We start from the raw sequence: 16,493 nt of genomic DNA on the forward strand, positions 1-16,493 counted from the left end.
ATACATTTTCCCATTCCCCTCTAGGAAACCAGCAAGTTGTATCACACCAGACAAACGTAGAGTTTACAGCACTCGGCAATCTGTCTACAAAATATTTATTGTTGACAGCCACAATATTGAGTTCTCCACATTCATGTATTTACACCCATCTGCAGATACCACCTAGGAGTTAAATTCACCAAACCAGCTCATAACCAGAGACCAGCTTTTTCTCAACAGGATCCTAGCCTGGACCCAAAAACAAGGTGGAGACTCTTAAAGTGCAAATACAGGCAGAAACAACACCGGAGGAAGATACACTGCTGCTTCTATGTTTGTTCACTTAAGTGCTTCCATTTTCCCAGACCAGAAGCTGGGACATTAACCCAGCACGTGGGAACCTCAAAAAGTCTACACCAAGTCTTCCAGTCCAAGCAGATGAGCTCAGCCAACAGTGTTATTTAGGAGCAGGCCATCGAGTCTTGCTTTCCCTTCAGCTTTATTTCATCCCAAAGAACAAAGGGTTGACCTAAAAGATCTCCAGTGTGGGTGGTGGGGTGCAGAATGCTGTTTCCTACTTGGCTTTACGTAAGTTTGGACACTGTTAGATCTGAGTGCTGTTTTTTAATGAGGTATGTTTCTCATTGGGGCACTCAGCTAAAGAACACAAGAACTGTAGTCTTCTAACTTTTAGAGAAACATGTAGAAGCTGGAAGCTAAGACCTTTCTTCTCCTGATCTTCCAGGAACACAGGATACCAAAGTTTCTTAACACTACCGAGCACATTTCCTTCATTTAAAGGCAAATGGAAAACATCCACTGCTACACCAACCCATAAAGATGGCTTTGCCACTGTGTAGGTAGTGGTTGGACCTGGGAAAGCATTCCAGTCTGAAATGAGCCTTAGTGCTGTGTTGGGCATAAACTGGTGAATTCATCTCACCCCAGAATTCCACTGATACCCTTAATGGATGCATCCTTTTAGACTGGTACTTTGGTCCTCTTTTTCTTTTTTTAAAAAAAGCATTTCACGCTGCAATGCACAAAGTTCTACAACACTGCAAGCAGAAGAGAACTGAATAACTTTTTAAACAAGCACTCAAGCCACGTCAACAAAGAACATTTTTAGAATAAAAGACTTCCAAATGCCTCTCCCTATAAAAAAATAACAGGAAAAACACATCTGGGTGGGTATCCATTCTCTAAGGCAACAGAGTTTAAAACCATTTGCTACCGAATGTAAAAGCAGACTGTTAAAATGTGCTAAAGACCCCCAAGGGGTTGTATGTTACAAACCACTGCAAAAGATGGCTGCTTACAGAAACACTGAGGAAGGTAAAATAGCACCGAGCAGCCTGAAATGCAACAACACTGAGCTTAAGAGACGGCGATGAAAACCCAGTCGGAGCATAAGGTCTGAGATATCCACCTCCCTTTGTCCTTGGTGTTTATAGGTGCTGGTGAGACAGTACTCACTGGGAAGAGGGATGCTGGTGTAGTAGTATGAATCTCTCAACTGCAGCTCTAACAGCAGAAAGGTTTGGTGAAATCAGCAGCATTGGTCTGCTGCTCCCTTCGCTCCATGCTCACCAGCATTTTACATTCAGAAGGGAAGAATAGACTTTCAAGGCCATGGCCCAGCATATAACACCAAGCACATTTAGAAAGGTAAGAATACAATAAATGCCACATTTACTCTGAGCCCATCGTGGCTGACCACTGGATGTATCTAATCAATCAACATCACAGGAGAAAGAACCTGGAACCAGACTTGAAGACTAGAATTTGCCAGCAAGCCCCGCTGGAGTAGGAGAGCATGTCCCTCCCATCTCTGTGGGGGTGGTCCTTGGAACAGGGCCACAGCAGAACAAAGCCAGCAAAAGCATGTTAAGCTTTACTTTCAATGCAATTCCATCTGGCAAATGAAGCATCGCTCTTTTTGGGTTACCACTGCTGAAAACCTGTACACCCAGTAACAAGTGTACAGTGTATGAAATAACAAACCAACTGTGCATGTTGTTGCATCAACCAAGCGATACAGGTCTAACCCCAGTCTGCAAAGCACTTAACAGAGCTTATTTACAAACCAGGAGGGGAAAACTGCATTGGTGAAAGTGAACAGCTTTGACATCCCACAACACTGGCCCACATCACATTCTTTAATATCTAAAAGTAAAAAAATATGGCCCATTCCCACTGCCCCCCAAAAATATTTACAAAAATCAGCCAAGATGATACATTAGGAAGATACAGAGGCATACTGTGCTTTCAGTCCCAGTTTGGTTTCCCCATCTTCCTGCTGACAGACTCCTTTATTGCTTGGGACACAGACCAGACTTCAGCACTGTGCGCACCCTTTGGGATGCTGGCAGAGCAAACAGCAGGGAGGCTTCTTAGAGCTCTGGCAGTGTCAAAGATGTGTATGGTTTGTTGCACACTAAATTGCCAAAAAAGGATGATAGGATGCATGATGTAAATGTACAGTCACCCACTCTTTCAGCATGTGTTCAAGATGCATGATGTAAATGTACAGTCACCCACTCTTTCAGCAATGTGTGCAAGAGACTCCAGCATCTGTTCTTTGAGTTGAAATCTCTCAGTGTTCACATTTGGCACAGAAGTAATTTCCATCCGTGGACTGCAGTGAAACAGAGATCCCAGATGTGAAAAACATGCACTTGTGGGAAGGAACTGCATGTTCCACCTTGGAACATCAATTGTATTATGCACTTGAAGGAGAATACAAAATTACAGCTTAAAAACTGCCACAAGCATTCTGTAAATAAAGCAGACTCCCCACTTTCATAATACTGTGCCAGTTTCAACTTCAGCTGAAGCCTGCTGGGCGTGGTCTGCAAGGTAAGGAAGTGTTGTATGTCACTTCTGAACATGCTAGGAGGTCAAGTGAAGGAGTCCTTGGAGAGGAATGCAGCCAATAAGGTAAGACATATGGAAACATATACAGGAATGGGATCAGAGTCTAGAAGATGTAGGCAATTCCAATGCTATCTTTGCAAGAATATACTGCTGCTAGCAGTGTGGAAAATCATCTGACAGTAGCTGCAGTGTAGGAATTAGTCATCAATAGTCGGCAACCAGAAGGCCTACAAGAGAGGAAAGAGAGAACATTTGTTACTGAGCAGAATGCAAATATCCTACAGCACAAGTCAGGAGCTGCTCGTGCCTCCCTTCCATAAGCAGACAGGCAGCGATGAGGGGAGAGGCAGTAACACTCTCCCAGGGGTTTAAAACCTTTCTTAACCTGCTGTGGTTTGCACTGCACGTTCTCCAGAGCAAGCCAGCCTTAAGCAGAATGAAAATAGCAGCTGTGTGCAGCAACCAAAGAAATTCACGCTTCTGCATTCATTCACTGCTCTGCCTTCACGCATGCGTTCAAACATCTTCCTGCCAGTACTTGGTGTGCTGCCTCATGTACCTACCTGACAGGTGAGGTGCAATAAAAGTTTGAGAGAGGCCTACCTCTCAGAAAGCCCAAGGAAATGCCCATTGGCACACAGAACCTTCTCAGATTCCTTTCCAAAAGGGTACGTGCATCATAGAACTAGGAGGAAGTTCAGTAATTTTCTTACCATATTTGAACATGCGCTAGCGAAAGTCATGAATTTGGGGTTGAACTGCAGACATGTTATAGGACCTGTGTGTTTCCCATCCAGTACTGCCACTTTCATCCCACTTTCCCCGTTCCAAACATGAATCTTCCCATCCTCTGATCCTGCAGGCAGGAGTGGAAAACAAAATACACAACATACACTGAGGAGGCCAACAGGAAAAGTCAAGTTCAATCTGTCTGTGAACTGAAGGAACAAGCACACCTCCTTTTCTCAGCTTAATTTTTAAGTTTTCGAAAATATCACTAGAGCATTTACAAAACATGGCTATGGTTCACACATTTGCATCCAAACAGATGGTTTGTGTCTTTGCACCATGGAGACCCAACGCAGTGCAACACTGTTCTGCCAAAGAGATTAACAACCACCACCACTAATCTGAAGAGGAGAGCTGAAGTGACCAAGCGAGAGCAAAGACCACTGCCAGCTTGCACTCACATATACAAGGCCAAAAGCTGAGTGCAGGAACCACTGTCCACAGAAGTACTCATTCCAGGCACAGAACTAGATAAGCATGTCAGTATGTGCGCAAACTAACCTTCCAGTGAAGGTCTCAGTGACCTATGCCAAATACCAGAAGCTTCACTAGAAATGTCGACTCCCCACATTGCATTTAAAATGCATTCTGCAAGCATCATTATTTGCAAGGTGAACTCTGAAGCTGGAGGCTGAACATTTTTTATAACTCAACTCTGGTTTAGTCTCATTTTAAACTGGATTCCCAATAAAAAAAAAATGCAAGGATTTCTTCTGTTCCAGTATTTACACATAGCCTTCCAGGAAGAAAAAAATTAAGGAGCACAAGTTATAACTTCATCATATTTAAAAACTGAACAGAAATACACAGTTTGGAACGTTTTTCACCAAAAATTTTGTTCAGAAGGCCACAGTAGGAACAAATTTGTTCAATAAAATGCTTTCCAAAGAGAAGGATGAAGAAAGCAAGAACAATCCCTTCTCTGCAAGAAGAAAATTCTCAGCCAAAGCTTTTTGCAATTATGTCGCTCACTTGCAGGCTCACTTCAGATTTGTTCTCAAAGATGCTGAGTGAATTACCAAACAGAAAATTCCTGTCTATGTAAAGAAAGCTAACCAATGCACTGTATTACTTAAATAATTTCTGCTTCCCAACACTGATGTAATTGAAGTCCTAAAAAACATACAGCACTGAAATTTCTTCTGAGGAGAGTATCTTACCTATCATGATGAACTGAGAGTCTGGTGTGAACGACGCCTCCAGTGTGACAGCCTTGCTATTGTTATATCCCTATGGAACAGAACAAAAGATGTAGTAGTGCACTCAGTAATCTCACAACCAAAGGGCAGAGCCCCCTCTATGACACCACAGAACTCTGTGTGCAGAGGGGCAAGAAGGATATTGGTTTTTGTGATGTCCCAAGCCAGCATTATCTTTCAGGTTCCTTCCAACCCAAGCCATTCTATGTCTTTAATGTCAAGTTCCAAGCAGGTAACACAGGCACCGTGCTTACCCCAAATGTATGCAGGACAGCTCCTTTAAAAGCATCAATCAGTCGAATGAATCCTCCATTAGTTGATATAAGGATGAGTTTGCCATCGTTACTGAACTTCAGGCCCGTCCACTCACATGTGCGGTCATACTGCATCTTAAACGTAGCAAATGGCCCCTTCAAAGGAAAAAGAAGTATGATGCATTGCTGCTCACAAGACTCTGCTTTCAACCTTTGCTAAGAAAAAGCTGAAGATTTATAAGAGAAAATCTTTAGGCCTGAAATATCAGACAAGGGAAAATGTCACACTTAAAACATGCTGTTGCATATTTAAATTTCAATGAAATATGAATCCACAGTTTCCAAAGCTGAAAGAGCCACAAGTAGGGGGTTTCAGTATCTGATTTCCCTTACTCTACTACGTCTAACAGTAGAAATAAATTTAAGGGAATGCTGGAGCTTGAATTTTCAAAGAAAGCTAACTGAAGTTGGAGAGAGCCTGAGGCAGCGTTGCTGGCATCTGAATTTCATGATTTTCTTTGGAATTTCCATCCTCTGGAGAACTTGGCTCCACCTTTCCCAGTGATCTTCCAGATTAAGCAGCAAGGAAAACAACAGAAACCCTGAACATGAAACTGGAACAGGATAAAGAGTTAGTGGAAATCAACTCCCACAAGTGTTTGAGAATGGATTTCAGGAACTGTTGACAGCACATACTGTCCATCAGACACACACCAAGCAAAACCCCCACATGTGCCAAGCAGAGGCACCCCAGAGAGCAAGCTGGAGCAAACAAACCCAGCCTCTGAGCACTGAGTTTGTGTTACTTCTTGCAAGCTAAAAAGTGTAAGCAACAACATAAGGGTAGCTCACCTTGTCAAAAGAGCGGAGATCATAAAGCTTCACCATTTCAGAATTGACTCCAGCAGCAAAAATCAACCCTTCTGGGTCAAAAGAGCACACTGGTTTCCCCTGGAGATGCATTAAGCCCTAAAAACAGAGGAAGTCCACATTATTTTGATGAAGTGATGCTCATATTTCCTCCACCACCCCCAGAGCCCACTGTAAGCAGGTCAGAAGCATACAGGCTGAATTTCTTTTATGCATACTGACATTTTATTACATTTCTAAGTCAGCCTCTCAAAAGCAAGTCGACTACTTTGGACCATAGCACAGAGCTTCCAGTTTGATGCAATGACAAAGTTTACACTGGAACAAACTGAGATCTCATTACAGCTGTCATTTACTCAGAAAGTAAGGAGAGGAGAGAGGATGTTGTAACTGTATTAGCAGTCACAAGAGGCAGTTGCACAAAAAAGTGCTGCTGAAATTGACAGCAGTGTGCTACCAATTATGGCAAGAGGGGGAGAAAAGCTATTTTTGAAGCTCTGGTAAACACCACTGTAGAACTTTCCATCCCAACTTAATGAAACCTCAAACCTTCCAGATGTCATCAGAGCATTTTTATGGCTTAATGTGAATTTTTCCTCAACTCACACTAGAAAAGTCTCAAGAGAATCTGATGAAAGTCAACAAGATATATGATTTCTGTATTTCATAGACTGGCAAGTCTATGCAATTAGCCAAATGTTTTTATGTAACTGTTCATCAATAAGAACACATCTTTGATTAAATCAGCAATACAGTTAATCTTCTACATTCAGGATAATACTGTCCCTCAGTAGCCTTTACTATTTTTTTTCTAGTATAGGTCACCTTTTCCCTGAAGACTAAGCAGTAAGTTAGCAATACACAGAATGCCCACAATCAGGACATCTTTGGTTTCATGATAATGTTTCAGCAGCTACAGCTGCCATCTCACGGGCAAACCAAAAATTACAAGCAACAGCTCTTCAACCTGTTTCTTAGCATTTGCTGCCTGCAGCTTCCACTCACAGCTCCTGGTATAGTTATTCTTACAACTTCAAACTTTGGTGTCACAGCACTGTCATTGAAATTACAACCTTAGTATTCACTGCAACTCCAAGACTGAAATTCATCCCATGGCAAATTCATACACTGGCATAAAATACAAACTCCCAGAGAAAAGCAAAAGTGTTTCTAGTTAGGAAAAAAAAAAAAGCTTACTTCTAGGGCAGATAGCTCTATTTAGTGAAAAATGTAACCTTTCATTTCCTTTTTCATTTACAGTTATATCACCTGAAATCAGAAAGCAGCCCTCTTATATGCAGCCTCATTGAGATGAGAGCACACTGCCATGTTACCTACAGGGATGGAACAACTCATCACCACTGAAAGGTGGAGATTTACTCCCAGTCTTGTTGTCAGTTTGGGTACTTTTTTTTTTCCACTCTGTGTAAGTTTGTTTCCACTAAAAGCAAAACAAAAAAAACCAACCCCAAACACAGAAAACCACTCTTTCAAAATAAGTAAATAAAAATGATAGGGTTTTTCTTTCCTTTTAGAAAGCTGCATCTGCTCACAACCAGGTCTGATGAACAACAAAGGCAATGGAAGGAGTAAATAGACCATATGGTTACTGTGTTACTTTACATCATCCATTTCTTCATCCAATTTCACTGCATTAGGGCATCACATTTAAACACAAATGCACAATGAACACTCAAGACCCATCTCCCAGCACCCTTCTGTGGAAAGATGCTGGCTAAGAGAACACTTTCTGCATGGGGTAGCAGCCTGATGTTTTATCAGTTGTGGTGTTATGCCTTGCTCTTCACAGTGCTTCTCTGGTACAGAGACATAAGTGGAAGCAAGTGGTGTTACACAGTGTGACATGCTTAATTGAAATAATTAAGAATCTTTTTGAGACCTCTTGATCAAGACTCCTTCAGAACTCCAAGAAGTGTTAATGCTAAACGAACAACAGTATTTCTCTTTTAACACACATCCATTTTGCATCTTTCCAACAGAAAATAAAACACACAAATATACACATTAATTTGATATCTTACCTGACAATTCGGAGAGCGAAGATCCCAGAGTCGAATAGTTTTATCAAGGGATCCAGAAATAAAAGTATCATCCACTGGAGACATTGAAAGGGCAACCACTCTGCAACACAGGAGACAATATGCATCAAAGACAGACAAAAGGAGTCGATGAAGCAACTCCTACCTCACCAGTTGTGTACAAGCCCACTATTTAACAGTTCTACAAAGCAAAAAAAAAAAAGACTGAATGGAGTGTAACACAACTCAAGTTCAGCACAAGCACCATTACAGTTTCTCCTGAAATGCACCAATCCACATCTTACCTTTTGGTGTGCCCAGGAAAATAGCGAATGTATTTGTTGTCATGCAGTGAGAGGTATCGGATCGTATCTGAAACCATAAACAAACAATCAGCTTTATTACACCATGAACTCAACATTATCTAACAGCTGCCACACAGTTAACTTGTTCCCCACAGCAACAGTGAGTAAGCCTGGTCAGCTGAGTTCAAGTCAGACCTGAAACTGAATCAAGTTAAAAACAGACATAAAGCAACTTGATTTCCATTGCAGAAGGGGAAGTCAAGCAACAGAAAGGATACTTTGTGCACTCTGAAGTCATATTACATCTTTTAAAGGGAAAATTGTCATGCAGTTTATACACATTAATGTCAAAGTTGCTCAAATTAAAGCAGCAGAAGGTTTTACTCCAGCACTCTCACAAAACTAGAACTTTCTGAAGTTGAAGCTACTGCTTTTATTTTTGCTTTGCAGTAGGAATATTGCTGTCTTAACTACATACCCATCCATCAAGGAAGTCTCCACCTGAACAGTAAGCTCAGGAGATGCGTGAATTCATCCAGAGAGGAGATAAAACATGAACTTCAAGGCCAGGCCAAGACCATTAAAAAGATTGAGAGCAACACTAAAGCATTTATCAATTAATAATTTTATTGAGTAAAGGCCAGAAGTACCCAGAATTTTGGAAGGCACTGTTGAGACTTTCACCCAAGATTAAAATAAATCTTTGTAAGAGGAAGCAATTTGCTGATTTATTAGAACACAAAAGTAATTTTTTTAACCTTTGTATGCAGACACATTTGAACAAAGAAAACACAAAAAGCAGAAGTCAAACATCTGACATCTGAAAGCAGCTTTCAAACAGAAGGACTAACAAGACAGCACCATCCAAATAACTTTTTACATTAGCTGAAGGCAACTAGTTTGAGCTCCTACTAATTGGAAAAGATTGGCCTAATGCATCTGCTCCATACAGTGCTGTGTGACTCCATACTGCTGTAATAATGAGGACAGCTGAAGCTCCAAGAAACCAAAGGAAAACTCAGAAGAACAAGAGTCAAAGGGATGCAATACACAGGGAGTATTTTAACACTCAAGAGCTACAGCATTTGGGGCTTTCTGAAATGATTATTCTGCAAAACTCAGGATCTATGGGAAAAACGAATGAGTTACCATTTCTGTCTGAGATCAGAGTTCTGAACCACCCTCTGGTATTTGGCAGTAAAATTAAGGCTGACTTGATCAAGCAGGAAACAAAATGCTGGCAACACACTGTTCTGAACAGCTATAAGTGACCTCAGGTGACTGTCTAAAATGAAAATCCCTAAAACCAGCATCACATCCCACACCAACTGGGACTGACACTTCAAACATGCTGATAAGGCACACCTCTGGTTTTTCCTGTGAGAATGGTCATTACCTGATATCCCAAGTGTTCTTGCAGAATTCATCCTTCCTTGCAAATAATCCTCTGATCCTTCTTGTTGGCAGTGCTCTGTCCCAGGCAAGGCAGTGGCCTGTACAGTTATCTCCTGTACCGGGTGGTATCATAGACCCTCAAACTGTACAAACTACTACCTCAGCCTGGAATCAGGCAAGAGGAACTGCATTCCAAGGTCTTGAGGAGATCATCAGAAATAAACAGATTGGTGCAAGTCCAATGCTGGGGAGTGAGGGTTAGCAGTCCAATACATTCCTGGGTTGTTGCACAAAGGGTTACCACACACCTTACCCAAGTGCACACGCATTAGCTGCTACTGAGTATGTGGAGCCCTACAGCACTGTTAGTGTAAATCTCACAAATACTTTCACATTCTACTTTTTTCTTTCATTCTAATTACGTGTTTATCATAATGCTTTCCTTCAGAATCAGCACTTGTTGAATTCTCGCTCCTTAAAGACCTACCAGTGCTTGTAAACAAGAACTCTCAACTGAAAACAGCATTAAAAATGTTAAATTAAGTATAAACTGAAATAACAGCCAAGCCAGAGCTTCTACAGAACAAAGTAATTCTATAAATAAAACAAGTATGCTGGCCGTGAAACAGACTGAAGGGGCAAGTGCTTCCAGTCCCACTCATAATTATTTTACATCACCAAAACCTATTCCATTACAAACTTCCTTATTTCTACACATTCAGGCCTAGCTTGCTCTAGTCTAACTTGACTTCCGAACTCTTAACTTCCACCTGCTCCAGATTCATATTCACTTAATTCCATTGACAACCCAGCACATGCCAAACACCGGCATCTCCACCTTTAAGCTCTACATCTGCAATGGAAAAAGCAAAACTAACTCAGAAATCAATGAGTTTATAAACGCAATGTCAGGATCAATTTAAGCAGTGCTAAGAGACACAGTCAGTGAAGAACTCCTGTCAGACACTATCAATAAAACTAACACAAACTGCTCAGAACCAATGGACTCCAGTTTTTCTAGCCTTGAAAAGTAGTGCCCTATGGAAGGATTAGCCTTCTATTTATGCAACTCCTAAATTGGACTTCTAAATTAAATTCAAATCCTTTCATTGATAGATGAAGGTCTAAAAAGCCCTTCAATGTCATTGATTTGAAGAATGTGGCTATTGCAGATAGCGACTGTGGTAAAAACAGCATGGAAACCAATTTTCTACATATGCCTATTACAAGGAAAAAAGCAGTGAGACTAATGCACAGAAACAGCTTATCTCAAAAGAGCTCTGCGACCTCCTCCAGGTGTGGCTGGTGGTTTGCCAAGTTACCTGAGCTCTCTCATCTCTGCTGCAGAAGAACACTCCCTTTCTTTGCAGCTGACTTGCTAGTGTGTATCAGGCATTCAGCACACCCTCTGCTGCATTCTCTTCCTTCCTCATTTCACAAGAAGAACATAAGGCACAGAAGCTGACTATAGTGGTATCAACCAACAAAATGAACTGCGAATTTTTATTTTTTTCTTGAACTCCCCAGGGTCAAGAAGTGAAAGTTCATCTCACTAACAGTACCTACACAACTCACAACAGCACGCTTGAGAGAATTTCACTAAGTTGAACATCAAATCCCCTGTGGCAGCAAACTCACCACCTAAAAGCTGCTGCAAATTTCTGCTAGCCCTGCTATTTACCCAGGCACATCACTTCAGACATACATGGATTAAAAATGCTGAACTATGGCAGATCACTTACCATCTATCTTGTTGGAGCTGTACACGACTGTGTTGGCTGCATGTGTGTATCTGATGAGGTCCACTCCATACTTCTTACTGTACAGCGTTCTCTTCGGTCTGTTGGAAGGAAGCAGAAATAATTGCCCTCACACAAAGCTCGAACAGAAACTGAGCCCATTAGCAGTGCCTGTTTTCATTACCATATTACAAGATTGCTTCAAGCAGCCAGATGTTTGAAAATGAAAAGAAATGCTTTTCTTTCATTGCATAAAAACAAGTACCTTAGTTCCATCTCCTAGACCATCGCTAAGCTTGAGCTCCCTGCAATGACAACAAAATTCACTTATGAACCTCCTCCCAACATCCTTTTTCCCCCGTATACAAATGAAGAGCTGGGACAGCTAGAATAAGAAGCCCTTAATGTCAAGCAGCACTGCCTCATTTAGTACCTTGCCAGAATTTCATTTGCCACATGTTTTAGATTCTGATTTTGTCTTTTCGTCCTATGCTATCTCAGAGATCTCATTCAGAATGACTTCCTGGTATTAAGACAAATGCATATCAGTGCTATAAGAAAGCAGTGGTAACACAGGGACTCTCAAACTGCTGGAGAATTGAATTATACTCAAATCCTATATCAGCTAAAGCATGAAACTCAAGTATAACATTGTGTGACAAAATTGAAGAGAGCAAACACACAGAACTGGTTGTTAAAGGTCTGGTAAGCAAGGAATATACTGCAGTAGCAGAAACTTGAATTGCAAAGGAAGTGTAGAACAGTTTAAGTGCATCTCCCTGCAGTAGCAGAACTGAAAAGCGGTGCAAGGTCTCCAGCACCTTCCTTCCTCTTTCTTCCCCAGCTGAGGCAGCACAGTGGTTTGAGCTGGACAATGGACCAGGATGGGTTCTGACATCAACATAAGAAATAAAGCAATCTCTTCAGTGAGTTACTTCTAAGCCACTCCCATAAAATACCTTACTATTGCAAACTAAAGGTAACAGCATGCAAATGAAAACAAAACAACAAGAGCAGTATAAACCAATACTGCTGCCAAAGAGCAGTTCACCAGACTACACCCTCAGACAAGGTATTTCTAAAACGCTCAACTGCTTCCTTGTGTTCTTTAGCCCCAAAGCAACACACCCAAACAAGAACGGGAGCTGGAGATGTTTCCTATCAGAACAAAAATAGGCACTAATCTTAAAGATCAACGCTCAAACAGCAGAAGCCATAAGATTTCCAGTGAACTTGCTGGAGAGAAGCTTCCATTAACTTAAAGTCAATACAGCACAAATCATGCAAAGCCCTCCCCTGCTTCTATCCCTTGCACCAAATCCCAACAGATTCTTCCTCAGTTCCTTCCAATTGATTTTTACATCAATTTCAAAAACTTCACAGATGCAAAGATGCTACAAAATGAAAAAGGTACACATAACACACTTTAAAGTACAGAATTCAAATCTGGATAACTAAACTCTGTAATCTTATGCCTGATATGTTCCCTTATTATTTATAGCCACCTCAGCTATGCTGCTGAGCACCTACAAACAGCTTGGGTGAGAAGGGACCTTCCATGCTGTAGTAAAGAATACCTACACATACCCACGCATGCTCTGAATGTGAATAATGCTATGACTATGTGTAGATGTGTTCTAAGGAAGGTGAATATGTAAGCTGATACAAGCAGCAGCCAGTCCCTTCATGCATTAGATTGCCAATCTAGCCAGCCTAACTGCAAATCAAGCAATATTGCCAAAGCAAAGTGCTCTAGAATAACAGCCTAGTGTGCTATAACAAAGAAACAGAACAGGCAAGGCTGGTATCACTACAGTTCCTGCTGGTAAAAACATCACCAAGAACCGGAGTCACCAAACATTTGGTGAACACCATGGCTAAGCAAGAATCCAGCTCCATCACCTCTTGATTTGTATAAATAAAACACAACTGCTACATACTAAGATCCAAGCAGGACCCCTGCTAAGCCATCTTTGTATCACACCAGGATTGCAGACCCACAGCCACGAGCCTCAAGCTGAAGCCCCAAAGACTGCCAAACTGCTCTGATACATACAGCTTGAGGTTCACTTCCATGGCTTTGGTTACACAGTTCTTATATTGACGTGGCTTATTTGAAGTGGCAAAGGAAAGCAAACAAGGTGAGTGCGTGCCTACAGTATAACTAAACACAGATGCATTTCTTATGCAGCCAACAGAACTGCATAAGAACTCCTAGCGGGGTGGAGGGGAATTGTCACTTTTATTTAAATGTTCTAAACACCAGATAAACACATCCTGAAACGTGGGTTACCCTGATGAAACCGTAGGGTTGCAGCAGAAAGTCATCAGGGTTCTACACTTACCATAGTTAAAGCAAACCTCACTGTAAAGCACACATCAGTAACAGCCAGAAATGGTGATGGAAGGACCAAATGATTCCCAACCCATCAAACGATTCTTTACAAGATTGAAAGGGTAAGAGCAATCAATAAAGCCTGCATGAACATCACCCACCCCCTCTGCTGCTGTATATAACCAGGATCAAGAATGCAAACCAGAGCAGACACCATCCATGTAGCGTTACCTACTCTTATAAAAATGAACACAAATTCACTTCATGCAGAAGTTTGCAGTGTCAGATTGGGAAGAACAACAATTCTCACTTGAAATATCAGCTAACTAAACAGAAGCCTAAAAAATAAGTAATCTACAAAATTAAGAGAATATGCAGGATGCTGTCTTTCAAATACACCAAAGTATGATGCCTTAGTCTGCTTGAAAAAACAACAGGGCTAGGAGTGCCAGGCTACACTCACTGACATTGGCCAGTGAACAATTTTTTTCTCTCCTACATTATTACCCTGTCATTTTCATACTCCATCCTACAATAGATACACATGTTTTCCTTTCACTTTCTGTATGTATATAATGCAAATCAGTATCAAAGCCACACCAATTACTCTTTCAGAGCTTTCAGTGAAACACCATAACTGTTCCATTTTAATGGACTAATGACATCACCGTGAAGCACCCATTTGCCCCAATGTAGAAATTTGCTCACTTGCCAAAACATAAACTATCAAAGTTATCAGCTGTCTTATTTGTGTGTTTTTAATCTTCTGAACAACAGCACTGTTAGCCAACAGCTACAGAGGTTTCTGGGATTTTGTTCTTAAGACAGAAGGAGTGCTGCACGATCAATGAAATAAAATGATTCTGCTCGCCAGGAAACCAACACGTCTTAGTTTTAGCCTATTAGCATAAAGTAGCATCAGTAAATAAAACATCTTGATTGATGAAATACACGTTGAGTAATCACAGAATCACCAAGGTTGGAAAGGACCTACAAGATCACCCAGCCCAACCCTCCACCTATCACCAATAGTTCTCACTAAATCTTGTCCTTCAACACAACTCCTAAACATTTCTTGAACACCCCCAGGGTTGGTGATTCCAGCACCTCCCTGGGCAGCCCATTCCAGTGCCTGACCACTCTTCTGCAAAAGTATTACTTCCTAACATCCAGCCTGAATCTCCCCTGCAGCATCTTGAGTCCTTTCCCCCTGGTTCTATCACTAGTTACACAAGAGAAGAGGCTGACCCCCAGTTCACTACAACCTTCCTACAGGTAGTTATAGAGTGATAAGGTCTCCCCAAGCATTCTCTTCTGCAGACTCAACAGTCCCAGTTCCCTCATCTGCTCCTCATAAGACTTGTGCTCCAGACCCCTCACCAGTTTAGCTGCCCTTCTCTGGACATGCTCCAGGGCCTCAATGTCCTTCTTGCAGCGAGGGGCCCAAAACTGAACACAGTACTCGAGGTGCGGTCTCACCAGTGCTGAGTACAGGGGAACAATTACTTCCCTGCTCCTCCTAGCAATACTATTTCTGATACAAGCAGGACGCCAGTGGCCTTCTTGGCCACCTGGGCACACTGCTGGCTCACAAAGACACGCAAATCACATATATTCCAAGCAAGATTTACAGATAAAAGTAGAAACGCAGAATCATTATGGTTTGAAAAGACCTCTGAGATCATCGAGTCCCACCATTCACTCACTCCCACCTGCCCACGTTCCTCAGTGCCACATTCCCACGGTTCTATAACACCTCCATGGATGCTGATTCCCCCAGGTGCCCGTGCAGCTGTGCCAGTGCACATTTTCCCAGTACCCAACTAGAGAAAAACACAGAGCACTGCACACCACCCTCACTCACAACACATCTCAATCACACAACAATCCCACTCAGGAACAGGGTTTTATTGAACGTATCCCCAGGCTACTATAAGTTACAACAATCAGACAGCATGCCTCGTTCACCTTTTATTTACACAACAACCAAATCCAGCTGCTTGGCACAGCACTACTCACAGCAATTACCCGTGTTTTAGCGAGGTAGAGAAGCCAGTTTGCATGCTCGTACCAACCAGCAAGGCTAGGATTCGATCCCTAAGCTGTGTGCGTCTCGCTGCAGCGAGATCTCCCCTCGGGCAGCCACCGGGGCCAAACAACGTGCAACGCCCCGCCGCCCCGCGCCGCTCCCACCCCGCGGCCCGCAGCCCCGGGCCTCAGACACTCACTTGCCCTCCTGGCAGTCGTACAGCACGATGGAATCGTCGTCGCTGCTGGAAATGACGGTCTCACCATTGGGGCTGAAGTCGAAGCAGTTGATCTTGTCCGAGTTCTCGCGGAACACCTTGGCCACGCGGAAGCTCCGCAGGACGTTGTCCGTCAGCTTCATGCCGCCGGGCCGAGCCGCGCTCAGGGGCGGCCGCGCTGAGGGCGGGCGGGCGGGGCCGCCGAGCGGGCCGGGAAAGGCAAGGCGGGCCCGGGGCACGGGAAGACGAGGCGAGGAAAAGCAAAAACGGGCCTGGCGGCTCAACGAGGCTCAGTGGAGAACGGGGAGAGGCGACGGGCTAAGCGCGGGCAGGGCAACGCGGGGAGCGGCGGGGCCGGGCCCGCTCAGGCGGCAGCGCGGCGGCTCCTCCTCATTGTGTCCGCCATCTTGGGGCGCCGCTATGGGCGGGGCAGAGCGGCGCGCGGGGCATGCTGGGGCGGTGCGTG

At 42.9% G+C, this 16,493-nt stretch overlaps 1 protein-coding gene across 1 annotated transcript; it reads right to left on the reverse strand.

Annotated features, from left to right (window-relative positions):
- Nucleotides 1–62: 62 nt before the first annotated feature.
- WDR82 (WD repeat domain 82) lies at nt 63–16,443 on the reverse strand. Its single transcript, XM_031611675.2, has 9 exons — nt 16,010–16,443; nt 11,450–11,547; nt 8,313–8,379; nt 8,011–8,110; nt 5,951–6,067; nt 5,099–5,254; nt 4,806–4,875; nt 3,570–3,712; nt 63–3,083 (listed from the first exon to the last, which is right to left on the reverse strand). The coding sequence occupies exons 1-9, from the start codon at nt 16,168–16,170 to the stop codon at nt 3,054–3,056; spliced, it is 942 nt and encodes a 313-aa protein (XP_031467535.1). The 5' UTR covers nt 16,171–16,443; the 3' UTR covers nt 63–3,053.
- Between the last annotated feature and the right edge of the window lie 50 nt (nt 16,444–16,493).

The sequence above is a fragment of the Phasianus colchicus genome, chromosome 11 (genome assembly GCF_987193195.1).
Source record: "Phasianus colchicus chromosome 11, bPhaCol1.hap1.1, whole genome shotgun sequence".
Taxonomy (NCBI): Eukaryota; Metazoa; Chordata; class Aves; order Galliformes; family Phasianidae; genus Phasianus; species Phasianus colchicus.

What these genes read in the sequence shown, in the direction of transcription:
- WDR82 (XM_031611675.2), bottom strand. Translation starts at nt 16,170, where the DNA reads ATGAAGCTGACGGACAACGTCCTGCGGAGCTTCCGCGTGGCCAAGGTG. An exon ending in CAGCTCCAACAAGATAGATG is followed by an intron (nt 8,380 to 11,449) that starts GTAAGTGATCTG and finishes TTATGGTTTCAG; the next exon opens with ATACGATCCGATACCTCTCA. An exon ending in CTCTCAGTTCATCATGATAG is followed by an intron (nt 3,713 to 4,805) that starts GTAAGATACTCT and finishes TCCTGCCTGCAG; the next exon opens with GATCAGAGGATGGGAAGATT.